General features: G+C 36.9%; 1 protein-coding gene across 4 annotated transcripts in view; it reads left to right on the top strand.

Annotated features, from left to right (window-relative positions):
* The window catches only part of LOC126266681 (saccharopine dehydrogenase-like oxidoreductase), a 130222-nt gene that overhangs the window by 85246 nt on the left and 19572 nt on the right, over nt 1–25404 (top strand). For all 4 annotated transcript variants that reach the window (XM_049971105.1, XM_049971102.1, XM_049971103.1 and 1 more), the window contains 4 exons: nt 6171–6229; nt 21094–21224; nt 21307–21544; nt 24277–24444. In XM_049971105.1, coding sequence (XP_049827062.1) covers nt 6171–6229; nt 21094–21224; nt 21307–21544; nt 24277–24444 — 596 coding nt within the window. The remainder of the gene's footprint in view (nt 1–6170; nt 6230–21093; nt 21225–21306; nt 21545–24276; nt 24445–25404) is intronic.

The following is a 25404-nucleotide window of genomic DNA, read 5'->3' as shown; positions in this document are numbered from 1 at the left end:
CAACACATCTTGGCACAGTGTTACACCATCCGGGTTATCTGGATACTTCCCACTAACATCAACCTGTCAGAACTCCGGAGATGGAGTATATCCTCTCTTCTCGTTATCCGCCAGGCCTCAACCTCCGCTAATTTCAAGTTGCCGCTGCTCATACCTCACTTGTCTTTCAACTTCATCTTTGCCTCTGTACTTCCACCTCGACTGACATCTCTGCCCAAACTCTTTGTGTTTACAAATGTCTGCTTGTGACTATGTATGTGCGGATGGATATGTATGTGTGCGTGTATGTGAGTATATACCTGTCCTTTTTTCCCCCTAAGGTAAGTCTTTCCGCTCAAAAGCGCTGGCAGGTCGATAGACACACAAACATACACACAAAATTCGAGCTTTCGCAACCGGCGGTTGCTTCATCAGGAAAGAGGGAAGGAGAGGGAAAGATGAAAGGATGTAGGGTTTAAGGGAGAGGGTAAGGAGTCATTCCAATCCCAGGAGTGGAAGACTTACCTTAGGTGGAAGAAAGGACAGGTATACACTCGCACGCACACACACACATATCCATCCACACATATCCATCCACACATATCCATCCACACACATCCATCCACACATATCCATCCACACATATCCATCCACACATATCCATCCACACATATCCATCCACACATATACAGACACAAGCAGACATATTTAAAGGCAAAGAGTTTGGGCAGAGATGTCGGTCGAGACGGAAGTACAGAGTCAAAGATGATGTTGAATGACAGGTGAGGTATGAGTGGCGGCAACTTGAAATTAGCGGAGATTGAGGCCTGGTGGATAACGGGAAGAGAGAATATATTGAAGGGCAAGTTGCCATCTCAGGAGTTCGGATAGGTTGGTGTTAGTGGGAAGTATCCAGATAACTCGGACGGTGTAACACTGTGCCAAGATGTGCTGGCCGTGCGCCAAGGCATGTTTAGCCACAGGGTGATCCTCATTACCAACAAACACTGTCTCCCTGTGTCCATTCATGCAAATGGACAGTTTGTTGCTGGTCATTCCCACATAGAAAGTGTCACAGTATGGGCAGGTCAGTTGGTAAATCACGTGGGTGCTTACACACGTGGCTCTGCCTTTGATCGTGTACACCTTCAGAGTTACAGGACTGGAGTAGGTGGTGGTGGGAGGGCGCATGGGACAGGTTTTACAGCGGGGGCGGTTACAAGGGTAGGAGCCAGAGGGTAGGGAAGGTGGTTTGGGGATTTAATAGGAATGAACCAAGAGGTTACGAAGGTTAGGTGGACGGCGGAAAGACACTCTTGGTGGAGTGGGGAGGATTTCATGAAGGACGGATCTCATTCCGGGGCGGGATTTGAGGAAGTCGTATCCCTGCTGGAGAGCCACATTCTGAGTCTGATACAGTCCTGGGAAGTATCCCTTCGCCAGTGGGTTACTTTTGGGGTTCTTCAGTGAGAGGTTCTGGGTTTGAGGTGATGAGGAAGTGGCTCTGGTTATTTGCTTCTGTACCATGTCGGGAGGGTAGTTGCAGGATGCATGTAATAAAGATGATAATAATTTTACATTCTGTTGTGTTTTTATACCGAAATGAAAACACTGGTGAAGTCAATGAATAGACCTGTGCCTCGTGTCTTGAACGAATAGACCAATACCCTCGAGAAAATTACACAGTTTTAGTATATCTTTAAATTACATTTATATGTGAGGATCTGTTTGTATTCCTTAGTCTTTTTTTATTTCCATGCAATCCTATCTTCTAGTTTTTTATATTATTTCCATTTTCCAGTTTTGTGTTTCTTGCTTTTTTCGATAAAAATACCTGATATATGTAGTACACAGCACAAGAACTGCATTGTTATATGACGAAAATGTAGAACCAAGAATGTGGTTGAGCTCATTTGCATTACATGTGGTCATATTGGATATACTAGTTACCAAATATTAGCATTACTCACATAAAAAAACAGTAATTAATTATCAAAAGTAGGTGGACTTCATTTACTCAGAAGGGCACTGTATACACCATTGACAGATATTACTTTCAGAAGTACATTTCCTAAGGCCTTTAAAAATATAATTAAACTACTAAGACATAGCAAGTCTTTTGGTTTGGTATTGTTTCTGATCAAGTATTAAAATCTAGTTTTAATGTTATAGTTCCCTTGAGCTTAAGCTGTTGTTTCCTTGAGCTACATCTACATTGGCATGAGTGGTGATATTAGCTGGATATCAGCTGGTAAGGGGATTATGAAAATTATACTGGCATGCTGTATAAGGATATGTACATACGAACAAATGTATGTACAGTGGAAGTGGATGGATACTATGAAAGGAGTCAGAGGTCAGGTTGATGGGAACTAGTAGAAACTGGTAAAAAAGAGTATAAGGGGAACATGAAGATACAGCATGAGAGAAATAGTGAAAGATTATTCTGAGCAGTCAAGTTGAAACTGGAAATGTTTAAGATTTGCTTTTCAATAAGTCTCTTCTCATGTCCATATTTTCAAAAACAACTGTGTAATGTACATCAAAATAACAATACTTCTTGTTTTATTGATTTCTCCAGTTACTTTCAAAATTTTCAATACTGAACTCCACATTAGTAGGGATATAGTAATTTCTTATTCTTCTATAATTTTTCTATTAAAATACTTGTGTAGAACTTTTATTACATATAAGAGTCAAAAAATAGCCAATTACCCATGGGTCTTCCATGTAACCAAAATTACAACCAGTAAATTGGTTCTTCCTTGTAACACAAAAAGAAAAGTACTTCCCTACACAGAGGACAAAGGGCACTAAGGCCATAATAATTACTTGCAGCTTCTGAGTCCCCACTCCCTCATACTAAATCAATTTACACTATTACTGGTGCCCACATCTTAATGCATAAAAATAGTTCTAAGATCACAATATTAAATACTGCTACAACTCTTTGAGTCTTCATACATCATAATCTATCACAGTATGCCATAGTTGGTGCCACCCCTTATTAAGGATGCAAAGAGTCCTAAGACTACAACCCACTTACATCTGCTTGTATATAAAAAAAACACAACCTCCACTTCACTTTTTTATGGTCAGTTTTCCTGCTTTACATGCTATAAATACACACTCTAGTTTAATTCTCTAACAATGCCCTACAGTTAACATGTTGAGCAGGGACTCAATTTTACTGGGCTATCTGCTGAGGCAGCAATCTCACATGCCACTGACCACCTAATGTGTGTATTCATGAAATGGAAAACGTGACAACTAAAATAGCAATTTATTGAAAACCAAAAATTCTTACTGAATATAATAAGGCAAATACTACTACTCACCTTTTGGATGAGTTGTGTGTATATAGCAGTCCATTGGGAAAGACAGTAAAATAGTATCAAAAGTTAGCATTCAATATCACCATTGCTGTGAATGTGTTATATGTATTCCAATATGTAGTGGGATGGTAAGTGTCAGTCATGATATTTTGGAAACAGTTGGCAGATGCTTTCACATGGCATTCACATGAAGAGACTCCAGTCACTACTGATACAAACTCACTATCGATACATGAAGAAGCAAACATTGGTTGGGCAGAAAGGGAGGAAAGTGCTTAATGTATGTAGATATTGTTCCAAATGTAGCAAGACAAATATGAAAACATTTAGGCCCAATGCATCTAAAAAATTACCTAAAGAGGTGGTTACCTTTTGTTATGCATGAAACTCTAAACCGCATCTTTGTGCTGATCATTTTAATGAACTTCATTAAAATTACAACATTTGTTTTTTAAACTCATTACTAATCTTCCCATGCACTGATGTCATCTGAATGAAAAGTACACTGTCAGGCCACAGGATGTGACACAGCACAAACCAAGAGTCCACTCGCTGTCCTGCAGGACTGATGGCATGCTTTATTTTTTAATAGATACAACAATGTGGTTATCTCTGCCACTGGGCTCAAAAAACTCTTGGAAGAGCTGGATATACATAAGTGACTAAAATTTTGAGATTTGTTCTCTAGTATTTATTATTTTGTCTAGTCACTTACAGATAATCATATATTTTGGTACTAAATATTCTGTTGATGTTCCAGTAGTGGTGTAGCATCATTGCCTTGGTGTGTGGCATACCCACAACTGCAAAGGATCTTTTCATTTAAGGGATAAAAATTTTTAACTACTTTCTTATTTTTTAATAGTACTCTTATGGCTTTTAACTAGAAATAAATTTCTCTCTTTGTACTGCACAGCAAGGGCACCCATGTCTGGGGGTAAGTGGTTCCATGAATGCCCCCTAGCTCGCAGGTAAAGGACAAAAATATTGTGTAGTCAGGTGTTTTTCTTTCAAGATGATTTAAAATCTGGTATTAAGTAGATTTTTAACTACGTCTTAACTGGAACTTTTTATGGCTAGTTACAAGTTTTCTTCCAAAATACTGAAAGTACAAACTTTTGCATGGCCCCCTTGCTGCACAGGTTTCCCACATACTTATCTTTTTTTCATCTCACTCCCTTATTGTCTAAACAATATTTAATATTTATTGTTTGTCTTACTGTGTCTACTACAAAATGTATGCCAGTGGCAGTGGAACAAAAAGGTCTGCAATCACATGATCCTAAGTGCATCCTGCCATTCTTTTTCTTTTCCTGGTGCCTTTGTCCAACAGTTCGCAGGGTTGGCATGGTTACGATCAGGTTTGACAGTGTTAATTTAAGAATCATGAAAGAAGGTTGTATACATGGAAGAACCCTGGAGATACTGACAGGTTTCAGATAGATTATATAATGGCAAGACAGAGATTTAGGAACCAGGTTTTAAATTGTAAGACATTTCCAGGGGCAGATGTGGACTCTGACCACAATCTATTGGTTATGACCTGTAGATTAAACCTGAAGAAACTGCAAAAAGGTGGGAATTTAAGGAGATGGGACTTGGATAAACTGAAAGAACCAGAGGTTGTACAGAGTTTCAGGGAGAGCATAAGGGAACAATTGACAGGAATGGGGGAAAGAAATACAGTAGAAGAAGAATGGGTAGCTTTGAGGGATGAAGTAGTGAAGGCAGCAGAGGATCAAGTAGGTAAAAAGACGAGGGCTAGTAGAAATCCTTGGGTAACAGAAGAAATATTGAATTTAATTGATGAAAGGAGAAAATATAAAAATGCAGCAAATGAAACAGGCAAAAAGGAATACAAACATCTCAAAAATGAGATCGACAGGAAGTGCAAAATGGTTAAGCAGGGATGGCTAGAGGACAAATGTAAGGATGTAGAGGCTTATCTCACTAGGGGTAAGATAGATACTGCCTACAGGAAAATTAGAGAGACCTTTGGAGATAAGAGAACCACTTGTATGAACATCAAGAGCTCAGATGGAAACCCAGTTCTAAGCAAAGAAGGGAAAGAAGAAAGGTGGAAGGAGTATATAGAGGATCTATACAAGGATGATGTACTTGAGGACAATATTATGGAAATGGAAGAGGATGTAGATGAAGATGAAATGGGAGATACGATACTGCGTGAAGAGTTTGACAGAGCACTGAAAGACCTGAGTCGAAACAAGGCCCCCAGAGTAGACAACATTCCATCGGAACTACTGACGGCCTTGGGAGAACCAGTCCTGACAAAATTCTACCATCTGGCGAGCAAGATGTATGAGACAGGCCAAATACCCTCAGACTTCAAGAAAAATATAATAATTCCAATCCCAAAGAAAGCAGGTGTTGAAAGATGTGAAAATTACTGAACAATCAGTTTAATAAGCCACAGCTGCAAAATACTAACACGAATTCTTTACAGACAAATGGAAAAAACTAGTAGAAGCCGACCTCGGGGAAGATCAGTTTGGATTCCGTAGAAATACTGGAATGCATGAGGCAATACTGACCTTACGACTTATCTTAGGAGAAAGAATAAGGAAAGGCAAACCTACGTTTATAGCATTTGTAGACTTAGAGAAAGCTTTTGATAATGTTGACTGGAATACTCTCTTTCAAATTCTAAAGGTGGCAGGGGTAAAATACAGGGAGCGAAAGGCTATTTACAATTTGTACAGAAACCAGATGGCAGTTATAAGAGTCGAGGGACATGAAAGGGTTAGTGAATTTATGTTCTGTGATTAACTGTGCATAAGAAATTAAAAATAGAGTAGACATATGTATTAACTGCAGCTGGATGCTTTCACTTTGCAGGTGACATAAACTCTGTGGAAGCATATCTTGAGATCGACGTTGATGTCAAGGATCGAAAGGTCTGTAGAGATACTGTATGCCATTATAAATTGTTTTAATGCTCACATTCTTTGATTTAACATTTTTTATGAAACAACAAATAATGGAATACACGTGTAACTGCCCTCCACCTTCATGCACTTGTTTTCCTGAGATAAAAGTTTCAAGCAAATTTTAATGTTCACTACTGAATTACTATTTTGTATTATTGATTCTGAGCTTACATTGAAAGATAAATCAAACTTTTCTTAAATCATTCTTTAGTTTTCTACAGGGGCTGCTTGTGCAAATTTTCACCAGTGTGCTACAACATTATAGAAATTAAAGATTCTGTTTCACTAAGCGATCATGATAGGTGCTACATAATATTATTGCTATATTAACTTTACATAAAGCATTAAGGCCAAGTATATTGTTTATATATGTATGATTTCTGCTATTTTTTTATTAATTCTTTAATATATACTAGAGCTTCCACTCCCCTCACACATCACTGTTTCTGAACAACAGATATGGAAAGCAACTCTTTTCATACACTTTCATACTTAATTTTCTCATACTCTCAATTTTTTACCACTACCTATCACCTTTTGACTTAAAATATTAGCAATTGTGACTAAATCAAATATATTAATTTTACATATATAAGTTGAACTGTATAAATATATGTACATTTTATAATTAATAGTTCAACATTGTGAGGAATAAAATAAAATGAAAAAAAGAAAGATGGTAGAGGCAGGAATATACCCCAAGCTGACAAAATGCCAGTTGGTGTGCTTGAACACTGTGACACAAATTGATATGTCAAATGTTGCTCAAAAATCCCTCATAATCTATTCATAAATCATTAGAGAATGTTTTATCTTTTCTTACTGCCTACTCAGGCAAAATATTGTACTTGAAAAGTTCACCTACCTGCTTCTCCTAAACAGTTTGAGTCAAATTTGGGAGCCCCATCTCAAGCCCTCCCCTTGTTAGATTTAAATTTGGAGTAGGACTTCCTAACACTTTAACTCTCACGTTCTCTTTCAAAGATGTACAGGAAAAGGGCCTCTTTAGCAGATCATCTACAAAATGTACCATGTTGCTTGCACAATACTTTACACATTCTTTCAAAGAAAAATACTGACCTGGTGCTGTGAGCACAATCGAAAACAGGTCGCTTTGACCCTTCTCTGAGTTCATTATAGTGTGGCTGACCATCATTTTAACACTTGACACTGGTTTCTCATTATTGCAGAAACAGTGCTACAAAAATGTCTTCATTTATGTATTTCATTTATGTATCAGGATGCAGTCAAAGAGAAATGACATAATTTTAGTGTGATATTTACAGTGTGCTCTAGCACTGTAGCGCATGATCAGTGGCCAGACTAGTTTTCTATATTTATAACCTTCCTCTGCTAAGACGTTAATACAGGTTATACTGGTGCATTTCTTACAGGGGTTTTAACTTATTTTGAATGTTGGCTTTGATGTATATGTTGTTAATATTTCAAATAACAGAAACTCCAGGTAGAAATATCAACAATGTAGGAAAAGAAAGATTACAACTTACTGTAAAGATGACATGTTAAGTTGCAGACAGGCACAGTTAAGACACCTACACAGAGCTTTTGGCCATAGCCTTCATCATCCAAAGGGAAATGCACACCATTCATACACACAAGTAAACACACCTCACACACACATGACTGACAACTCCACCAGCTGGGCCATATTGCAACTATCACATGGGATGGAAGCAGCACTCTGGAGGGGAGGGGGAAGGATAGTAGTGTACAGGTGGGAGGATTTGATGTGGAATGATCGTATAAAATTAATTGTTGGTAAGGCGGGTGCCAGTTTGAGATTCATTGGGAGAGTCCTTAGAAAATGTGGTCCCTCAACAAAGGAGGTGGCTTACAAAACACTCTTTCGACCTATACTTGAGTATTGGTCATCAGTATGGGATCTGTACCAGGTCAGGTTGCGCCTATTGGCATTCTGATTCCTGTCCTGTACACCATCAGACAGCATTCCTCTTTCCCCCACCCATACACTACTATCTCGTCCCCCTCTTCCTCCAGATTGCTGCTTCCATCCCACTTGATAGTTGCATTTTGGCCCAGGTGCTGGATTTAACGTGTGTGTGTGTGTGTGTGTGTGTGTGTGTGTGTGTGTGTGTGTGTGTGAGAGAGAGAGAGAGAGAGAGAGAGAGAGAGAGAGAGAGAGAGAGAGACGTGCTTGCTTGCGTATATGAATGGTGTGTGTTTCTTTTTTGCTGATGAAGGCCGTGACCAAAAACTTTTTGTAAGTGTCTTTAATTTTGCCTATCTGCAACTTAATGTCTCATCTTTACAGTAAGTAGCAAACTATCTTTTCCCAAATCACTTATAATTTTTTCTTCTGTTTGAGTTGTTCGTCAATGTGTAGTTGCGTAACCTTAAAATCTGAATGTCCTTGAAATAATACATTTTTCCTTTTCCTGCTTTCTCTTGGCTACCATTGGAAGGCGTATTTTATGCAAAATTGTTCTAACTTGATCACCTCTATTTTTTGTGTTGTTATGGAATATACCACACTATACATTCCATCTTAAACACTTGTAAACCGTAGAAACTGAGCATGTAGAGCTATAGTTAAACACTTAGATTCTTTCCATGTCACAGCAATGTGCATATTGTTTATGGAACTAACTGTTATGTTTTGTTTCTAATAACTTTGATTATGCTAACTGTAGAAAAATAACTAGAATTGATTTGAATGCAAAAGAAAATAAAAGCAAAATGTATTGAAGTAAACATCTTCTTTGTGAGCCACACAGGCTACTGCAGCACTCCACATGATAATGCATACTTGGTTGTTGTTCTGCTACAATTCAAATCAAATAACTTCAGTAACTGCTATGTTGCAAGCATTAAACTGATCTTCAGTTTTTGGTGCTTTGTATTAATTGGCCACATCATATGGTGCCTAAATGAACTATATTTAGTCACTAACTTTTCCAAGATAGCTGAATCTAGAGTTTTCATGTTCAGCACCTGTAGTTTCAATTTTGCTTGGATTCAAATACTGGTAGTCAACCAGTATTTAACAATAGTGATTGATTTGAGGAATCGGGTAACAGACAAGTCTTTTAGCTTATAAGGGAAAAAATCTGCAAATGGTCAGTGTATAGCCATATTTAAATATGAATGAGTAAAGTGAATGTGAAATGACTCATTCCACATCTTTGATTATTCATACGAATGAAACATGAAACTAACCAACCAACTAATTTCATTGCTTATGTAAACAATGAGGATGAGTCCTAGGCTGTATAAAATATACCAGTAAAATAAAATACAAGCAGTGAGATGTGGGAAAGGATGGACTACATCTCAGTCTGAAGTATACTGTGCCAGTGTGAGATACCTCTAATTCAGAGGGCAGGCGGTGATCATAATTTGAAACTACAAAAGCAACAACATTGCAAAACTTTCCAGTATGCTATAAACAGGCAAAAGGGATCTGCATTTAAAAAATCTCATTAGGATATAGAAAAAGCAATCTGTAGAATTATTTAAAAAAATGAACAAATTCAATTATTAACACTTGATAAAGGCAGCATACATAGTAACTAAAATAAACAGTCAAGAAGAGATGCTAGATTTGTCCTAGCACACATTGTGTATGCCAGTTAACAAAGAGAAAAGAAAAGAAAGAAAAACAACAGTCAATTAGAGTAAATAATCTTTCAGTAGTTAAAAAGTAATATTTTTGTAACAGCTATCTCGTGTTGATAGCTGAATATTAAAATCTTGACATAATTCAGCCCTCTCCCCCACAAGGGCTTGTTATACCTTTTTGTTCTTCCAGACATTCAAACTATATTTGGTAGACAGACTTGGATATCCTATAGCAACACTAATGGTAATGTGTGTGCTCTGTTCAGTTTGTCAGCATGCCCCAAAGGGTCATTTCATTCTCTGCCCATGTGTGCATTTTTGGCATAGAAAACTGGCTGCCACTTTGTCATACACCACAGTGATGTTATTTGCATATTCAGCCACTGTTATGAGACACAGAACCTGGAAGGCCTGCCTCACAGTCGCCCACCAGCTGAAGACCACTATGTGCAATTATGGCTCACAAATATTCTGAGAAAAATGCTCCATATTTGCTGCCTGTATGTGGTAACTTGGACCACTATGCCAACAAAAACAGTATGCAACAATCTCCACATGGTTTTGGCCATAAGGCATCCTTCATGTGAACCATTCAAATATCTCAGCATCATGATATGTGAAGAAAATGGGCAAGGGAGCACTTGAAATGGAACTTAATGGTGTTAGACTAATAATGCACTCATTGTGACTATTGTCATAGAGAAGTCCAGAGATGTCAGAAACCAATATACTTATCAGGTTTCTCAGGTTCATCTAGCCATAGGGTTATTCTGTCATCTTTTGGGCCTGTGTCATGTACCTTATGGACAGCATGCAAAGAATAATCAAAGAATATTGGAGTATGTGGGTGAAGCAAAATGAGATAGAATAATGTTACCCAGCAGCAGACACTAATTTTACATATATGCACTTTCACAGCATTCATTTTTAATTTCAATAAGACTTATCTATTTAATTTACTTGAACTCTCCCTTGTGTTCTCTTGAAGTATACACATTAAGAAAAGTTGAACAAAAATTCCAGGAGTATGCACTTTCTGAAACTGACACATCAGACAGTAAAATCAAATCATGGAATATTGTTAAAGGAGAGACAGGGAAAGAAACCACAGAGGATGACATCATTTCTGTGGAGAAGAATGGGAACATTATAAAAGGCATATTGTAGCAGATATTTTTTATAATTACTTGTTAAAAAATAAATGAGAAAATTTGTGCAAACATTTCAGAAGAGAAAGTAAAACAGTAAGCCAAAGAAGAAATATAAGGGTCATTTATTGAAATTTATTTATTTATTTTTGTCCCGTAGATCAAATCAGTACAATGGCTTGTACAACTGATATGGGATAAGTCAGTACAAATATACAGTTTACAGGAGTCTAAAACAGTAAACAAGAACACAGAAGAATGATTATTTTACATTACCTACAAAATTATGTTACTTAAAGTTACAGCTTTACAGAGAATTGTTGCATGATGTGACCAAATTGACTTAACAACATTCAGCTTTGATACATTATCATGCACTTAGACAATTTTGATTCCAAATATTCCTGGATGGTATAAAAGCAGTCTTTTATTAAAAGAGACTTCACTGTCTGTTTGAATTTATTTATTTCTTGGATTTCTTGTATAAAAGTTGGAAGATGATTATATAATTTTATTCCCGTACACTTGACACCATCACTGTACAGTTTTGTTGAGTGGGTAAGTATTCTTAGAGAGGTTTTTGATCTTGTGTCATAATCGTGGTAATCCATATTTTTGCTAATTTTGTTGATACTTTTTTTGGTAAAGAATAATAATTCTAGTATGTATAGGCATGGGAGGGGCAAAATATTTAGTTTCTTAAATAATGGTTTAGAAGTGTCTCTTTGTTTTTTGAACATAATTGTTCTGACTATCTTCTTCTGCAGTTTGAATATCTTAATTGATTCAGAATTTTGGCCCCAGAAGATGATTCCGTAGTTAAGTACAGAGTGAAAGAGTGCATGGTACATTGTGGTTAGGGTACTTGTGTTAGTGACATTCCTTATTGATCTAATCATGAAGCATACTTTACTAAGTTTTGTGCTGGTAACATCAATGTGCCTTTTCCTTGTGAGCGTATCAGTAATAGTGACCCCCAAAAATTTTATTTCATTTTCAAGTTTAACATTATTTTTTTCCAGTGATATAGTTGGTAGTAATGGATTTCTGTTTTGGGCCGTGTGGAAGATTATTCCAATTGTCTTTTTTGCATTAAGCAGCAGCCTGTTACTTTGAAGCCAACAACTTATTTGATCTGTGGGCCTATATATATATTAGATTGGAGAATTTGTTCGGGCGCATATATGGGTATAGAGGTGTAAGGGGCAGCTATTTTTAAGATGGTTAGCCAGGATTTTACTGTTTCTGTAAAGTAGTTATTGAATTCCACTGCTGTTTCTTTCCCACTGGAGACTAATTTTCCATTTATTTTTAAGCTAACATCACTTTGTAGTTGTTTTCCTCTATTAGTATTCATATTAATAAGTTGCCACGTGCTTTTGCTCTTATTTGATGACAATTTGAGGCAGTTATCATTCTGTAGCTTTTTGGCTGCATTTACTACGTTCCTTAATATCTTTTTATATAGTATAAAGTATGACTTAAATGCTTCACTACTACCTAGTTTAGATTTGCTAATGTAAAAAAGTTCTCTTTTTCTTTGTGATGATCTAATAATTCCTGGGGTGATCCAGCTGGAGAGTTTCCTATCTTTGTTGATACATTTTGTTTGTAAGGGAAAGTGGCAATTAAAATAATAACAGAAAATGTCCAAGAATGCTTCATATTTGCTGTCTACTGTTTGAGCCTCATTAACATTTTGCCAGTTTTCATTTTGTCAACTGATTACAAAAATAGGTTTTTTTTTGTTCCAGTCTTCTGGATAAGTGAGAGCCTTACTTACTAGGGTTACATATTATTGGCTGGCACTTTTAAATAAAAATTAATCTCAGATTGCCATTTGAAATAAGGAAGGCTGTCATGACTCCAAAAGGTAAAAGTTCACATGAGTGGATAATATCTCCAATAAGACATGAAAAATTGTACTCTTACAACATGCAGGCTTGTTAGCCACCAATTGGCCGGTGTGTCTGTGCGGTTCTAGGCTCTTCAGTCTGGAACCGCGTGACTGCTACGGTCACAGGTTCGAATCCTGCCTTGGGCATGGATGTGTGTGATGTCCTTAGGTTAGTTAGGTTTAATTAGTTCTAAGTTCTAGGTGACTGATGACCTCAGATGTTAAGTCGCATAGTGCTCAGAGCCATTTGTTAGTCACCTGTTAATGCATCATTAACTCAGTGTTTTTCCAGACAGATTGAAATATACCATTATTAGGCCTTTGTATAAGAAGAATGATTCCACTACCATCCAGTGTCACACCTTGTGTCATTATTTAAATGTATCCAAAAGAACAGCAGAACTTTATTACACAATTCCTTAAACAGGCACAGCTGAAACAGCTTCTGAGTTAATATGACTATGGATAACCCTGATCTGAGGATAAGAGTTTAACACCAATGTAATAACAGTATCTACATCTCAAACCTGAGTGCCCTGTCTGGCTCAGTAGAGTAACACTGACAGCCCAAAGCCTGTATAGGCCATGAGTGATGGACTGGTGATGCCTCGGAAGGTTTGATGCAAAATGTGAGGACATAAACTCCGACTGATGTATGCTGTGCTCCAATGAGTGGAAATCTGATTCTGGGACTGTTTGTGTTGTCAGCTCTTGACCTGGTGAACCATAGCTGTGAACTCCCAATGTTGACTGACTGGAAAGTAACTGGGAATCCTATAAAACTGTCCAGTAGAGGAATACCCACAACTTGTGCTAGTGTCACATAGTTCGTGGAGGCGAGTCAGTGTCAAATATAACAGCACTGTCTCTGGCAATGTGGTGCCACCAGATACCGTGGCAGCTGCTACTGGCTTGATGTGCTGTACTGATATTCAAAAGTGCCTAGGAGGGGCAGCAATTGTGATATCCTAATGCGTGGTTGGTGGTTGGATCGAAAGGCACCAGCTGTGGAAACAACAGGTTCAATCATTAGATTGCCACTGTACTTTCCTTATGTTAATAATTCACCATTTTATTTTAATCATGAGGTATAATTAGTCCTGTCTGCAGAATCATCCACAGAGAAAATAGTAATTTATCTTTTTGTGAAAGTTACTGGTTAGCTTTAAGCTTTGAAAAACACAGTTCATCCAGTTTTTTAGTGCTAAAAATATCCCCCCTCCTATTAACCAAGTATATCAACAGAACTAATAAACAGAGTACAAAAATATTCCACCTCCTATTAATCAAACTAATAAACACAGTAGAAAATTCTAAGTTCTTAGACATAGATACTGATGGAAAATTAAACTGGAAAATCATGTAGCAAATCTGCTAAAATGCTTAGATGTGGTTATCTTTTGCTATAAGAACAACTGCCCAACTCTGGGGGTACAAAAGTTGTTGTGTCCAACTTCTTCAACACTGAGGTGCCTAGTAATAATACAGTTAATCAGAACACTCCAAATAAGTACTACTTTATTAATTACAACAAAACTTGTCTTTGCTTGCCATGCTTGGCTGTAGCTATGAAACTGTGAGGAAATGTGGGCTTACAGTTCAGAAAACACTAAATGCACCAGGGTTACTAAGTGGCAAATTGATCCAAGTTCAGAATGGCTGTACTGTGGCTTCACTACAGTCACTAAAAAACACAAGTTTGTAGACACTTGTTGACAGTTCTGATGGCTTTGGCGCACAGACACAGTTCACTGGAGAAGGAAGTCTCTTCATTCCCTGATAGTTGACGTGGGCTGTGTCACAGTGAGTAGGCAGCACAATGGCATTACTCGGACAGGAACTTCCTGGAAGGGGGCAGGTTCCAACCTCAAACAGAAGTGCCCTCCTGGCCTCTAGTGACACTATTTCAGGGTAGAAGAGTGGTGATGGCACCTCAGAACTGCAGGAGGCAGAGTTTCTTCCTAGCATCTCATTGGTGCCTCATAACATCACTTTGCTGTGGAGTATCTCTGTGCTAGTTGATACTCCTTGTGCCACTCTCGATACTCGATGACACTGCAGAAGTCATTGAATTAACATATTTTGCATATTTTCATTCATAGATATGTTTTGTAATAATTTTCTGGGGGTAACTCCTCACTTAGAAAGAAAGTATTCACTGCACAGAAGAAAGTAATTAGAATTATGCATGATATTCACATGTACACATCTTGCAGGCATCTCTTTAAGCGGTTGAAAATGTTAACCGTAACCTCACATTATATTCATTTGCTTATGAAATTTGTTATTTACAATCCATCTGAGTTTCAGAGTAACAGATATAAAAATAAGTACAACACTAGAAGAAAAATGATCAGGAGAGCCCTTCTAATGACTTTATCTTTGGCACAGTCAAGGTTGAAATATGCAGTTGTAAAAATCTTTGATTGATGTAACTGTTTGACAGTCTACCCATGGAAATAAAGTATCTGACAGGTAGCAGTAGCGCTTTCAAATATAGATTAAAAATATTTTGCTTACCCACTTCTTTTAGAGCAAAGAAGAAATCTTGAATAGAAATAATTAGTCATTTTTACAAAGAAATCTGTGAATGGCCTACATATAGTTACATAAACATTTTTACACCTTATACATGCACATGCGTGTGCACTACTTTTTATTCTGGTGGCATGAATCACATTATAGTGTTTATCACGAATACAATCTATGGAATAAGTAACTATCTAAATAATACATGTTAACAAATTTGCAGGTGGTGGAAAACGTGTTTTAAGCAATTTTCCATGTTATTTTTTGTGTCCTTACCAGAAGAAAATCTTCCAATATGTGGATTAATGGTATTCTCCTTATATGGAGTCTACTTGCACAACAAAAAACAGAAAATTACATTGATGTCGTTGGCCACAGAAGTGAAACTATACTTGGAATGTGAAACAAAAATGAAACTCCACACATTTCAGTGCTGGGTCCATTCATGTTCTTGTCTACAAGTTTACCGACACATACACGTTAAAGAGTCTCTGATGCCTTTCCTGTTGAAGCAGTTGGGCAAGTTTTTGCGGGGCAAACATGCCTTTACATTGGATGTTAGTTATCATATTCTAAAGGATGACCCATTTGTAAACTAATATTTTCTGGAGGGAGCAAGTTGCAGATTAAAGCAGTGGCTGCCCTCTGCGAAAGTGTTTCTTCCCACTTTCCTTCACAGGAATTGCAAAGGTTGTTCAGAAAGTAATGTCTGAATCACCATAGCTATGTGATTATCACCCGAACATTGAAACTCGCATGCTCACTGGCTTCCGGCATGCGTTGCTCATCCAAGGATGCCATATGCATTTTGTAATGTTGCAGTTAGCTTTTTACAGTGTCATTTCAAAATGTTTAAACCAACTGATCAGCCAGCCAACTGCAAAATATAGTGTGATTCAGTTTTTGACAGCAAGGAACATCGCAGCAGTGGAAATTCATTGATAGATAAGTGAGGAATATTGCCCCAATACAGTGAGTGACAGCAGATGTGTAAGTGGGTGTGAGCTTGCAAGGATTGATGGGAAAATGTCTATGATGAACCTAGACCAGGTTGACCATCAGTGACCTAGGAAGATTTGGTCAAATATTTGGAAGACCAGGGATTCACAGTTTCAGTTTTAGCATTGGAATTTCTGGATGTAGTTAGAACAACTTAACACAATATTGACTCTGAAAAATTGTAATTTTGTGAACTGTGTGCACATTGGGTTCTCAGCCTACTTACTGAGAAACAAAAAATGGAAAGAATGGCTCATGCACTTGATTTTTTGGACTGATATCATAAGGAATGTGATCAGTCTTTCAAGAACATAGTTACAGGGGACAAGATGTGGCTTCCTTACATGACCTTGAAGTTTAAATGTCAGTTGATGGAATGGAGTCACATGACATCACCAGTCAAAGTCGAGGCCAAGCACGCAATCTCAACAAACAAGGTTATGGTAAACATGTTTTGTTATATACATGGAGTCCTGTTAGTCAGGTTTTGCAGCAAGGGACAATATTAAATGCAACCACTTATTACACTACCCTGGCTAAACCCCAATCATTTTGTTGGAGCCCTTGGTGTTGTGGTATGAAGATGAAGTTGACTGAAGTGCCATACCACTGTAAATCAACCATCTTCTGCATTATTTTCATAAGATGAATATTTCTGTCTTTCGTTGCTGCTGGGATGGTGAGAGCTAATGGTACACTTAATTTGATCTTATTCATTCAAAATGTCCTGATGAACTGAAAGCTTATGTGATGACTACTGACTCTGTGGTAAACACTGATGGGTTCTACGGAGGAAGAATGACTGTTCTGCTTGGAGATCAGGCCAAAAGAAACCACCACTCTCATGTGGTTCATCAGTTATTGGCCTTAGTGAATATTTTATTTGCATTTGAGTATTAGTCATGAATATGGTGTGAATGTTTAACATTTATGTTTGAAGAGCAGATAGATGTTGTGGGATGCAAGTAGCTGAGAAAAAGGAACTGTGAGGTACTGGTTCATCCTGTGAATTAGTTAGCAAAGGATTGTTTATGTTAGGTAGCAGTTATTATTCAACAACATATTGCCTGAACAGTGAAACAGTAATCGGCCCATAGAAGTTTTTATAGATCCGCTAATTTCTGAATAACTGGGGTACCTGAGAGTTTGTATTCTCTCCACTATTAATCTGTCCACAAGGAACTAGCATTTAATATTAGCTCTGGCTGAGTATTGAGCACTGGGCTATGTTGAAGGAATTATTTTAGATAAATATTCTAACCCAGTGGTAGTGTAATTTGGTGGGTGCAGATCAGATGACTTAATAGTAAGGGATCACACTGTAATCTAATTCAGCTTGTAGCAGTCATTCTTACAGGGTGGCTATTGTGGCAGGATATTGCCCTAGTTTATTGTATTAGCCAATGCATGAATAACATTTATTGCTTATTCTAGCTCAGAAGAAATTATCTGATATTGCCATACTATGTCTGCCATGAATTGTTACATTAGCCCCAGGAATTCTGCAGTATCATATGGACCCCCAACTTCTGAACCGCATTGCAAAGCGCGTCATTCATGTTGCCATCAAACTGTATTGTCCACCTTTCTGTGAAATATGTGGTGACCAACATTGATTTACCATGGTTGCATATTCTCCCAGAAGGCCCAAACATTACATTTTCATTTACAGTATAAAGCTACTTTTCATGTTGCAGTAACCTGCTAGCAATGCAAAAAGATTGTTATGTTTCTCTGGTGATACGTGTTTCAGCCCTTATACCAGACCTGAAACTAATCTGGTCAAGTGCTTTTGTGAACAACATATTCCAACAAGAGTCATTTCACCCATTGACTGGGAGTGCTTGTGTGATTAACTATATGGACACTGACTCATTGGAAGTGGGTCAATACCACAGCTTCTGCAACTTTTGTTGTTTTTTGACTTGTCATCTGTGTACCATTTCGAGTGGTTAGTTTTCTTCTTGTTATGTGTAGACACACACACAAGCAAATCTGTTTTTGAAAAATTCAGATGTGCTTTCTGATCAAGATTGCCTCCAATGATTTGGTCAGGATTGAAATCAATTCATCCTTTAATGTATGAAAATCACAATACTCAGCCAGAGCATAACACACAGTGATGAATTTATTGGCAGATGATATAAACTACTGAATACTGACCGCATAAGTTATGTTACATTCCAGGGTAAAACGACTATCAAAAGTTTTTATGAGAATTGCATAGTCACTGAATTGTTCTTTTGTTCCTGATCTTGAGGACCCATACACTCAAGCGACAAACTTAATGCTTGAGGTTTGGGATTTGGATTCCATCAAGAGGTTTCTTGGAGCCATTAGAACAAAGTAGGGAGACTGTTTCCTTGTGTGACCAAAATTAAATAATTCTATTGGTGCCAAAGTGTAAGCTTGATATTTATATTCTACTTTTGGCAGGTACAAATGTTGTACCAGTTGAGGTACTTTGGAACCTTGTTTACTGCTACAACTTTTTCAGCATCTTGGTTGCTGCTACCACCATGTAACATACACTCAAGAATGGTCAGACATGTGTAGAACATTTTATTCCAGTTCATTTCATTTTTTCCCTTTCTTCTATCACTGTAAGGAATAAATACAAACACACATAAGAGACAGTTTGTAAAGTTACTTACCTGCAAGACATCTTTCAGCTACATTATTGATAGAGTAAATGATACAAGGAATTTCCAATGAAATACTCAGTATTACAGATGTATAAAGTACAGTCAACCACCATTATTTTAACAAATAGTGTGAAACTGTGAACAGTGCACAGTGTTATATTGCCCAGTATACAACAAAATAATTGACCATTAGCTTCCAAAGACTCATATTTAGTCAGTATTAATGTAATTCAGTGAGTGGTAAGTTTTCATGTAATAACACAAGTTCTTCACACTTATTTTCTCTGGTAACAGGTGACTGGCATTATCCCAGTGCCTATTTATCAGCTTGCCCAGTAACTGCATAAAAAAAACAACAAATTAGTTATATGCTGATAAAATACCGCTCAATTACATTTTCAGCAATAACATTCAAAACAAGAATTAAATGAGAAATTTCTGTGTCTTCAGAAATGAAGTTTTCTTTTATTACTGGATAGATTTTTCTTTAAAAGCTTTAATATTAGGTCCTATTTTTGTAGGCAGGAGTTTCTCACATGTTTTCTGATAAAGCTCAGCAAGATTATTCCAGAAACAAAATTTTAAGCTTGCAATATTTCAATAACAATATATTTCACCAAGTATACCACAATTTTTTGAGACAGAAAAATTAAGACATCAAAATGGTAATAACTTATTTTTCGCAGATTACTTTCTACAAATTATGTAGCATTGGGTTACATGCAAAACGTTTTTGTGTACCAATACTTCCTAAACAACAAAATTTTGACAGAAGATGAAGTGTTATTTCTGTTGATGAAAATTAGGTCTTTAAAGTAAAGTACTTCGGTACTGTAATAGGAATTTAGTAGCAGGGTCAGAACTTTGATAGCATGTGGTCTCTCAAAATCTTAATTATTGAATATTTCTTTAAATAAAAAGGTTCTATTAAAAATCTTTTATATTTTTGTAACCACCCAAATTTAAGCTCTACTTTAAAAAATAAGAATGTGAAAAATATAGCAAAAAAAAAAAGAAAAAAAGAGAGAGAATTTTGGAACGTCATATGTATAGATTAATTAGGTATGAGGAGAAAATCATTCATGTTAAGAATGATACAAGCCCAAGAAGATCTGTTTCACTTTGCTATTTTTCAACTTTTATTGTTGTTACAATTTTATTTTTTGCATTTAGCCTACCATAGAATTCTTTCCCAAACAAACTGTGTCAATCCCATCCATGAAATGAGAAAGAAGCACAGTTTCCATAAAGTCTCTACAACCCTCATAGCCGGCCGTTGTGGCTGAGCGGTTCTAAGCGCTTCAGTCTGAAACCGCGCAACTGTTACAGTCACAGGTTCGAATCCTGCCTAAGGCATGGATGTGTGTGATGTCCTTAGATTAGTTAGGTATAAGTAGTTCTAAGTTCTAGGGGAGTGATGACCTCAGATGTTAAGTCACATAGTGCTGAGAGCCATTTGAACCATTTTCTACAACCCTCATATAACGTTAAAAGGAAGTTACTAGTCTATAAAAGTCACAACAGAAAATAATAAACCACAGGTGTTAAGTTTTTTTTAAAAACATTACTTTTATCGCATATGCTCCATAAAATATAAGATTATAAATTGAAATTTAATGTTATGTGCTCACTGCAATATATAAGTAAAAAATTACATTTCAAGTAATGCTGATACCAACTGGTAACCTTAAGTTAGACAACTGAACATAAAAAAACTTCTCTGGTATTAATGAATTAAATATCTCATGTGGATTAAAGCACTCATATAATATTGTATTCTTTGACTTCTCCTGGATTTCATTCATTGTACTATAAGAAATCAAAGAGGGACAAAAAGAATCAAATCAGTCAAATACAATACAACAATTATTTAGCATAATTTGTTATCTAAATTAGGCTGTGTGCTGACCACTCACTGGAAAGTATGTATGACAATAAATATATATATATATATATATTTCATTTAATAATGTGTACCCCATTGTCTTAATAAATTCAGTTATTCTGCTCTAGGGACCCGCCATACACTTTGGCACCTGGGAATCTGCTATTCATGTAACATCCCATTATGGTGAAATCCAGTCACTGCAACGGAAATTGTTCCCTGATAGATTACCACGACTTACTCCAAAACTAAAACAACGGTAATTTTTTCAGGTGAATCTTAAATAATGCACCACTGGAGTTGCATCATCAATTTATTCTCCTTTAATTTCTGTTTAATAGGTTGCTGCCTCATAGAAGATCTGACGTTGAGGGCTGGTGTTTACCATTTCCAGGGACAGATATTGCAGTTGCTGAGAGTTCCCAGAGACATTTTTATAAAAATGAAATGAAACGTCCTGTGCAATTTAACATGTACTTTGTGCTTCCATCATTGTTAACCACAATTGGCTTCATCTTCAGAGCTTTGTTGGTGGGTCTTCTGGCACAGTGCAGACTTGGAGTTAAATTTCTTCTTAAGGTAAGTGATAAGTACTTAAATTTGATAAGTATTTCATGTAAGAATAACTGAAATGCTGTTATGAAAAGTCTTTATCATACAACATATGTGCCTCATTGCATGGTATCATTTATAAAAAAAAAAAAAAAAAAAAAAAAAAAAAAAAAAAAAAAAAAAAAAAACCCTCATTTTGATATCTTGAATTGTTTATGAGATGTGATGATTGTTATGACATGGTTCACAATGCACAAGGATGTCTATGAGAATATTGGGTATGATAGATCTTCAAATATACAACCCAATAAGTAAAGAACAAAATTATCCTTCTGCTATCAATTTTAAATAAAATTTCTGTTTCTTATGTAGCTTTAATTCCCTGCAATGTATAAGAGCTAAAACCAACCACATGCAAATTTTATGCAATGCATTTTTACCTCTGCAAAATCTTTAAAATTTCATGCAATGTTTTACTTAATTTGGTGTAGTGCATTGAGTATGGTGGATGGCAAAAAGCAATTCATTTCTTTATCGAGTAAAGATATCAGACTGTAAGATGTGCAAAATCAATTTTTTCACCCAATAGTTTTCAAATAATATCTGATATTGGGTGGAATGCCATCTCTCAGCACAGGCATCAGCATTTGGCAAGCAGTATAGCTGTAACAAAAGCCACCCCGTGCAGCTATAGCAGCAAAAAGGTTCAGCTGGGTAGTACTGGTCTTTTTGGAAACTTCTGCCAAGTTCACAAAGATTATTTGGCTTCTCTCTTCTACACTGCAGCTGAGTGAAACACACATGGATTGAATATGATTATGTATTGTTCTACTCCACACTCTTTAGCACGTATTTCCACATGCACATGCTGCCACATAGTCAAGCAGATGAGTTGTAATACGAGAGGCATTTGAAAAGTCCGTGCAAAGTCCAATATATGGCACCACTGGTGCATATCGAGGTAATGTTTAGTTAGCAGCATCTTTGAAAAGAACACACACCAAGTTTCAGCCATATTGGTCTATTTCTTTGAGTTTGGCATTCGTGTGAATCAAGGAAGTCTATTAATTGTCAAAAAATGGACAAAAAAGAATTTTGTGTGGTGATTAAACATTACTTTATGAAAGGTAAAAAGCCTCAGGAGACTAAAGAGAAGCTTGATGAATATTACAGTGACTCTGCACCTTCAGTTAGAACAGTATATAAGCGGTTTCAAAATGTTTGGAGTGGCCATATGGGCACAAGTGATGCTGAACATTCTGGGCGCCATCTGGAGGTAATGACTCCAGAAGTCATTGATAAAATCCATGATATGGTGATGGACGACAGAAGAGTGAAGGTGTGTGAGATTGCTAGTGCTGTAGGCATCTCGAATCAATGGGTACATAATATTTTGCATAATGGATATGAGAAAACTATCCACAAGATGGGTTCCGTGATTGCTCACACTTAACCAAAAACGGAATCGTGTGAGGTGTTGCAAGGATGGTTTGCAGTTGTTGAGGAAAAATCAGCAGGACTTTAAATATTGTTTCGTCACTGTGGATGAAACATGGATACATTACTATACCCCTGAGACCAAACAGCAGTCTAAACAATGGGTTACCAAGGGAGAATCTGCACCAGTGCAGAAAGATTATGGTGACTGTCTTTTGGGATTTGCAAGGGATAATCCACATCAACTAACTGCAAAAGGGTAAAACTATTACAGGTGCATATTATCATCGTTTTTGGACCATTTGAAAACTGAGCTGCAAGAAAAATACCGGCGATTGGACTGCAAAAAAGTCCAGTTTCATTGCGATAATGCACCAGCACACACTTAAACAGTTTTGGTCCCAAAATTAGTGGAAATAGGATTCCAACTCGTTTCACTTCCCCCCTGTTCTCCAGGCTTAGCACCCTCGGACTTCTATTTGTTCCCCAATTTGAAGAAAAAATGGCTGGCGAGACAAAGATTTTATTCAAAAGAGGAAGTGATTGCAACAACTGATAGCTATTTTGCAGACTTGGACAATTCCTATTATTCAGAAGGGATCAACAAATTAGAACAGCATTGGACAAAATGTATAAGTCTAAAAGGAGACTATGTCAAAAAATTAAAAAAAAGTTTACTCCGGACACATAAGTAGTTTTTATTTTTGCACAGACCTTTCAAATGCCCCTCGTAGCTTGTGTGTTTCCTGGAATGGAGACAGTATCAGGAAGAGACAATAGGATCAAGGTACCATTGACAGCCATGGATTTACCCATATAGTCACACTGTCTAATGTAATGTACCAGTGATTGAGACTTTTGTTGATGAGATTTATTTATTTGCACTTTTTATAAAACAGATTCATTTATTTGTTCTTGTTGTTGCTTGTCTCTATGACTTGCAAGTAATGCTGAAGACATGCAGTGATGCAGGAAAACGTTTGGTTATTTTACTGCATCAAACCTGAGTAAAATTTGCCTAATCTTCATCAGCAGCAACCAGGCATCATGGCTGCTGCGATTATGACTTGAGGTTTTACACAGATTTGATGTTGTTAGGTAAATGAGAATGTTTTATACAAGCATGCCATCATGAGAAATTTGTTTCCATAACTGATGTTTCTCACATCTCAATTAAAGCCCACTTATAAATCTGAGCACTGTGTTGGCACTGTGGCACATTTCACAGTACAATGGATGCTGACTGATTTAGTTTGCAGTTTTTAGCTCTCCAAATAGGACTGCCAGATATCATTAAATAATTTTTAACAATTTCTTTCTAGCATCCAGGAATGTTTACATCTGGTTATGTAACTCATGAAGATCCCGCAGAAGAAATCTTGAAAAATACTCTCTTCAGATTTACGCTTTTTGCTGAAGGATGGAAGGAAAGATTACCAGAACCAACACCCAAGAATGTAATGCCAATAAATAAGAAAGTAACTGTACAGGTATAGTAATGTTTTTCCTTTTTCTGTAGGCTAGTTTTCACTTTTTATTTTCCTTGCTGCTGCTCCTTCCTCTTCATCATCATCATTTTCTTCTTCTTCTTCTTCTTCTTCCTCCTCCTCCTCGTGCTCTTCCTCCTCATTCCATTAATTACAAAATTTGGGATCCACTTGTTGGCAGGTCTTCCTCCACTTTTCTCATATTGTGCCTAATGAATTACGGTACAACAGTTAAGTGGAATGGATTGCTGGTACTTACCTTCAGGAGCCGAAATTCTAATTTCTGTTGACATATCTATTCAAAATAGAAAAGGCAAAGAAAAGAAGAAAAACGATGGCCATCTTTTGGTATTAGTCGTTCCTTACTCAGGGAGGGAAGAGGGATAGCTTGGGGAAGACTGGAAAGGAAGGGAAATTCATTTTAATTAGCTTTGTACAAGTGAGAACATTGTTTTCAGCTATTGTCAGTGTGCTTCTGTTTATAGAAAATATTTATCATTCTGCTCATCACAATTAATCAAAACTAATGGGAATGAATCAACTGAGGATGTGGTCAGATCTAAGACAACAAAGGGACTGAGAAAAAATCTGAAGAAGTACAGCATCAGGACTATTTATACTGGATTCCTTAAGGCAAGTACACTTAAATGAAGATAGAAATTTACTATTTAACAACAGAGATAGACTTGTCCAAATGGTGCATGAAATGTATATGGAGCACAAATATCACAGATTAGGAACAACCAACAAAGTTAGCTGTCACAGAGCACTGCATCTCCAAAGGAGATGGCATGAATTATGATGGCATCAAGTTCTTGAAACAGGTCAGCACATTCTGGGATTGAATTTTAAAAGAATCTGTAGATATCTTGCTTCATCTGAGCTGACAAATAAATCCACACCCATCAAGCCAACTGAAGAGCTCAGTTCATACCATGCAAATGTGTATCCTTCACATAAGTA

This window comes from Schistocerca gregaria, chromosome 4 (assembly GCF_023897955.1).
Source record: "Schistocerca gregaria isolate iqSchGreg1 chromosome 4, iqSchGreg1.2, whole genome shotgun sequence".
Classification (NCBI taxonomy): Eukaryota; Metazoa; Arthropoda; class Insecta; order Orthoptera; family Acrididae; genus Schistocerca; species Schistocerca gregaria.
Note: the sequence above shows the minus strand (reverse complement) of the source record. Positions and strands in the feature narration are given on the sequence as shown.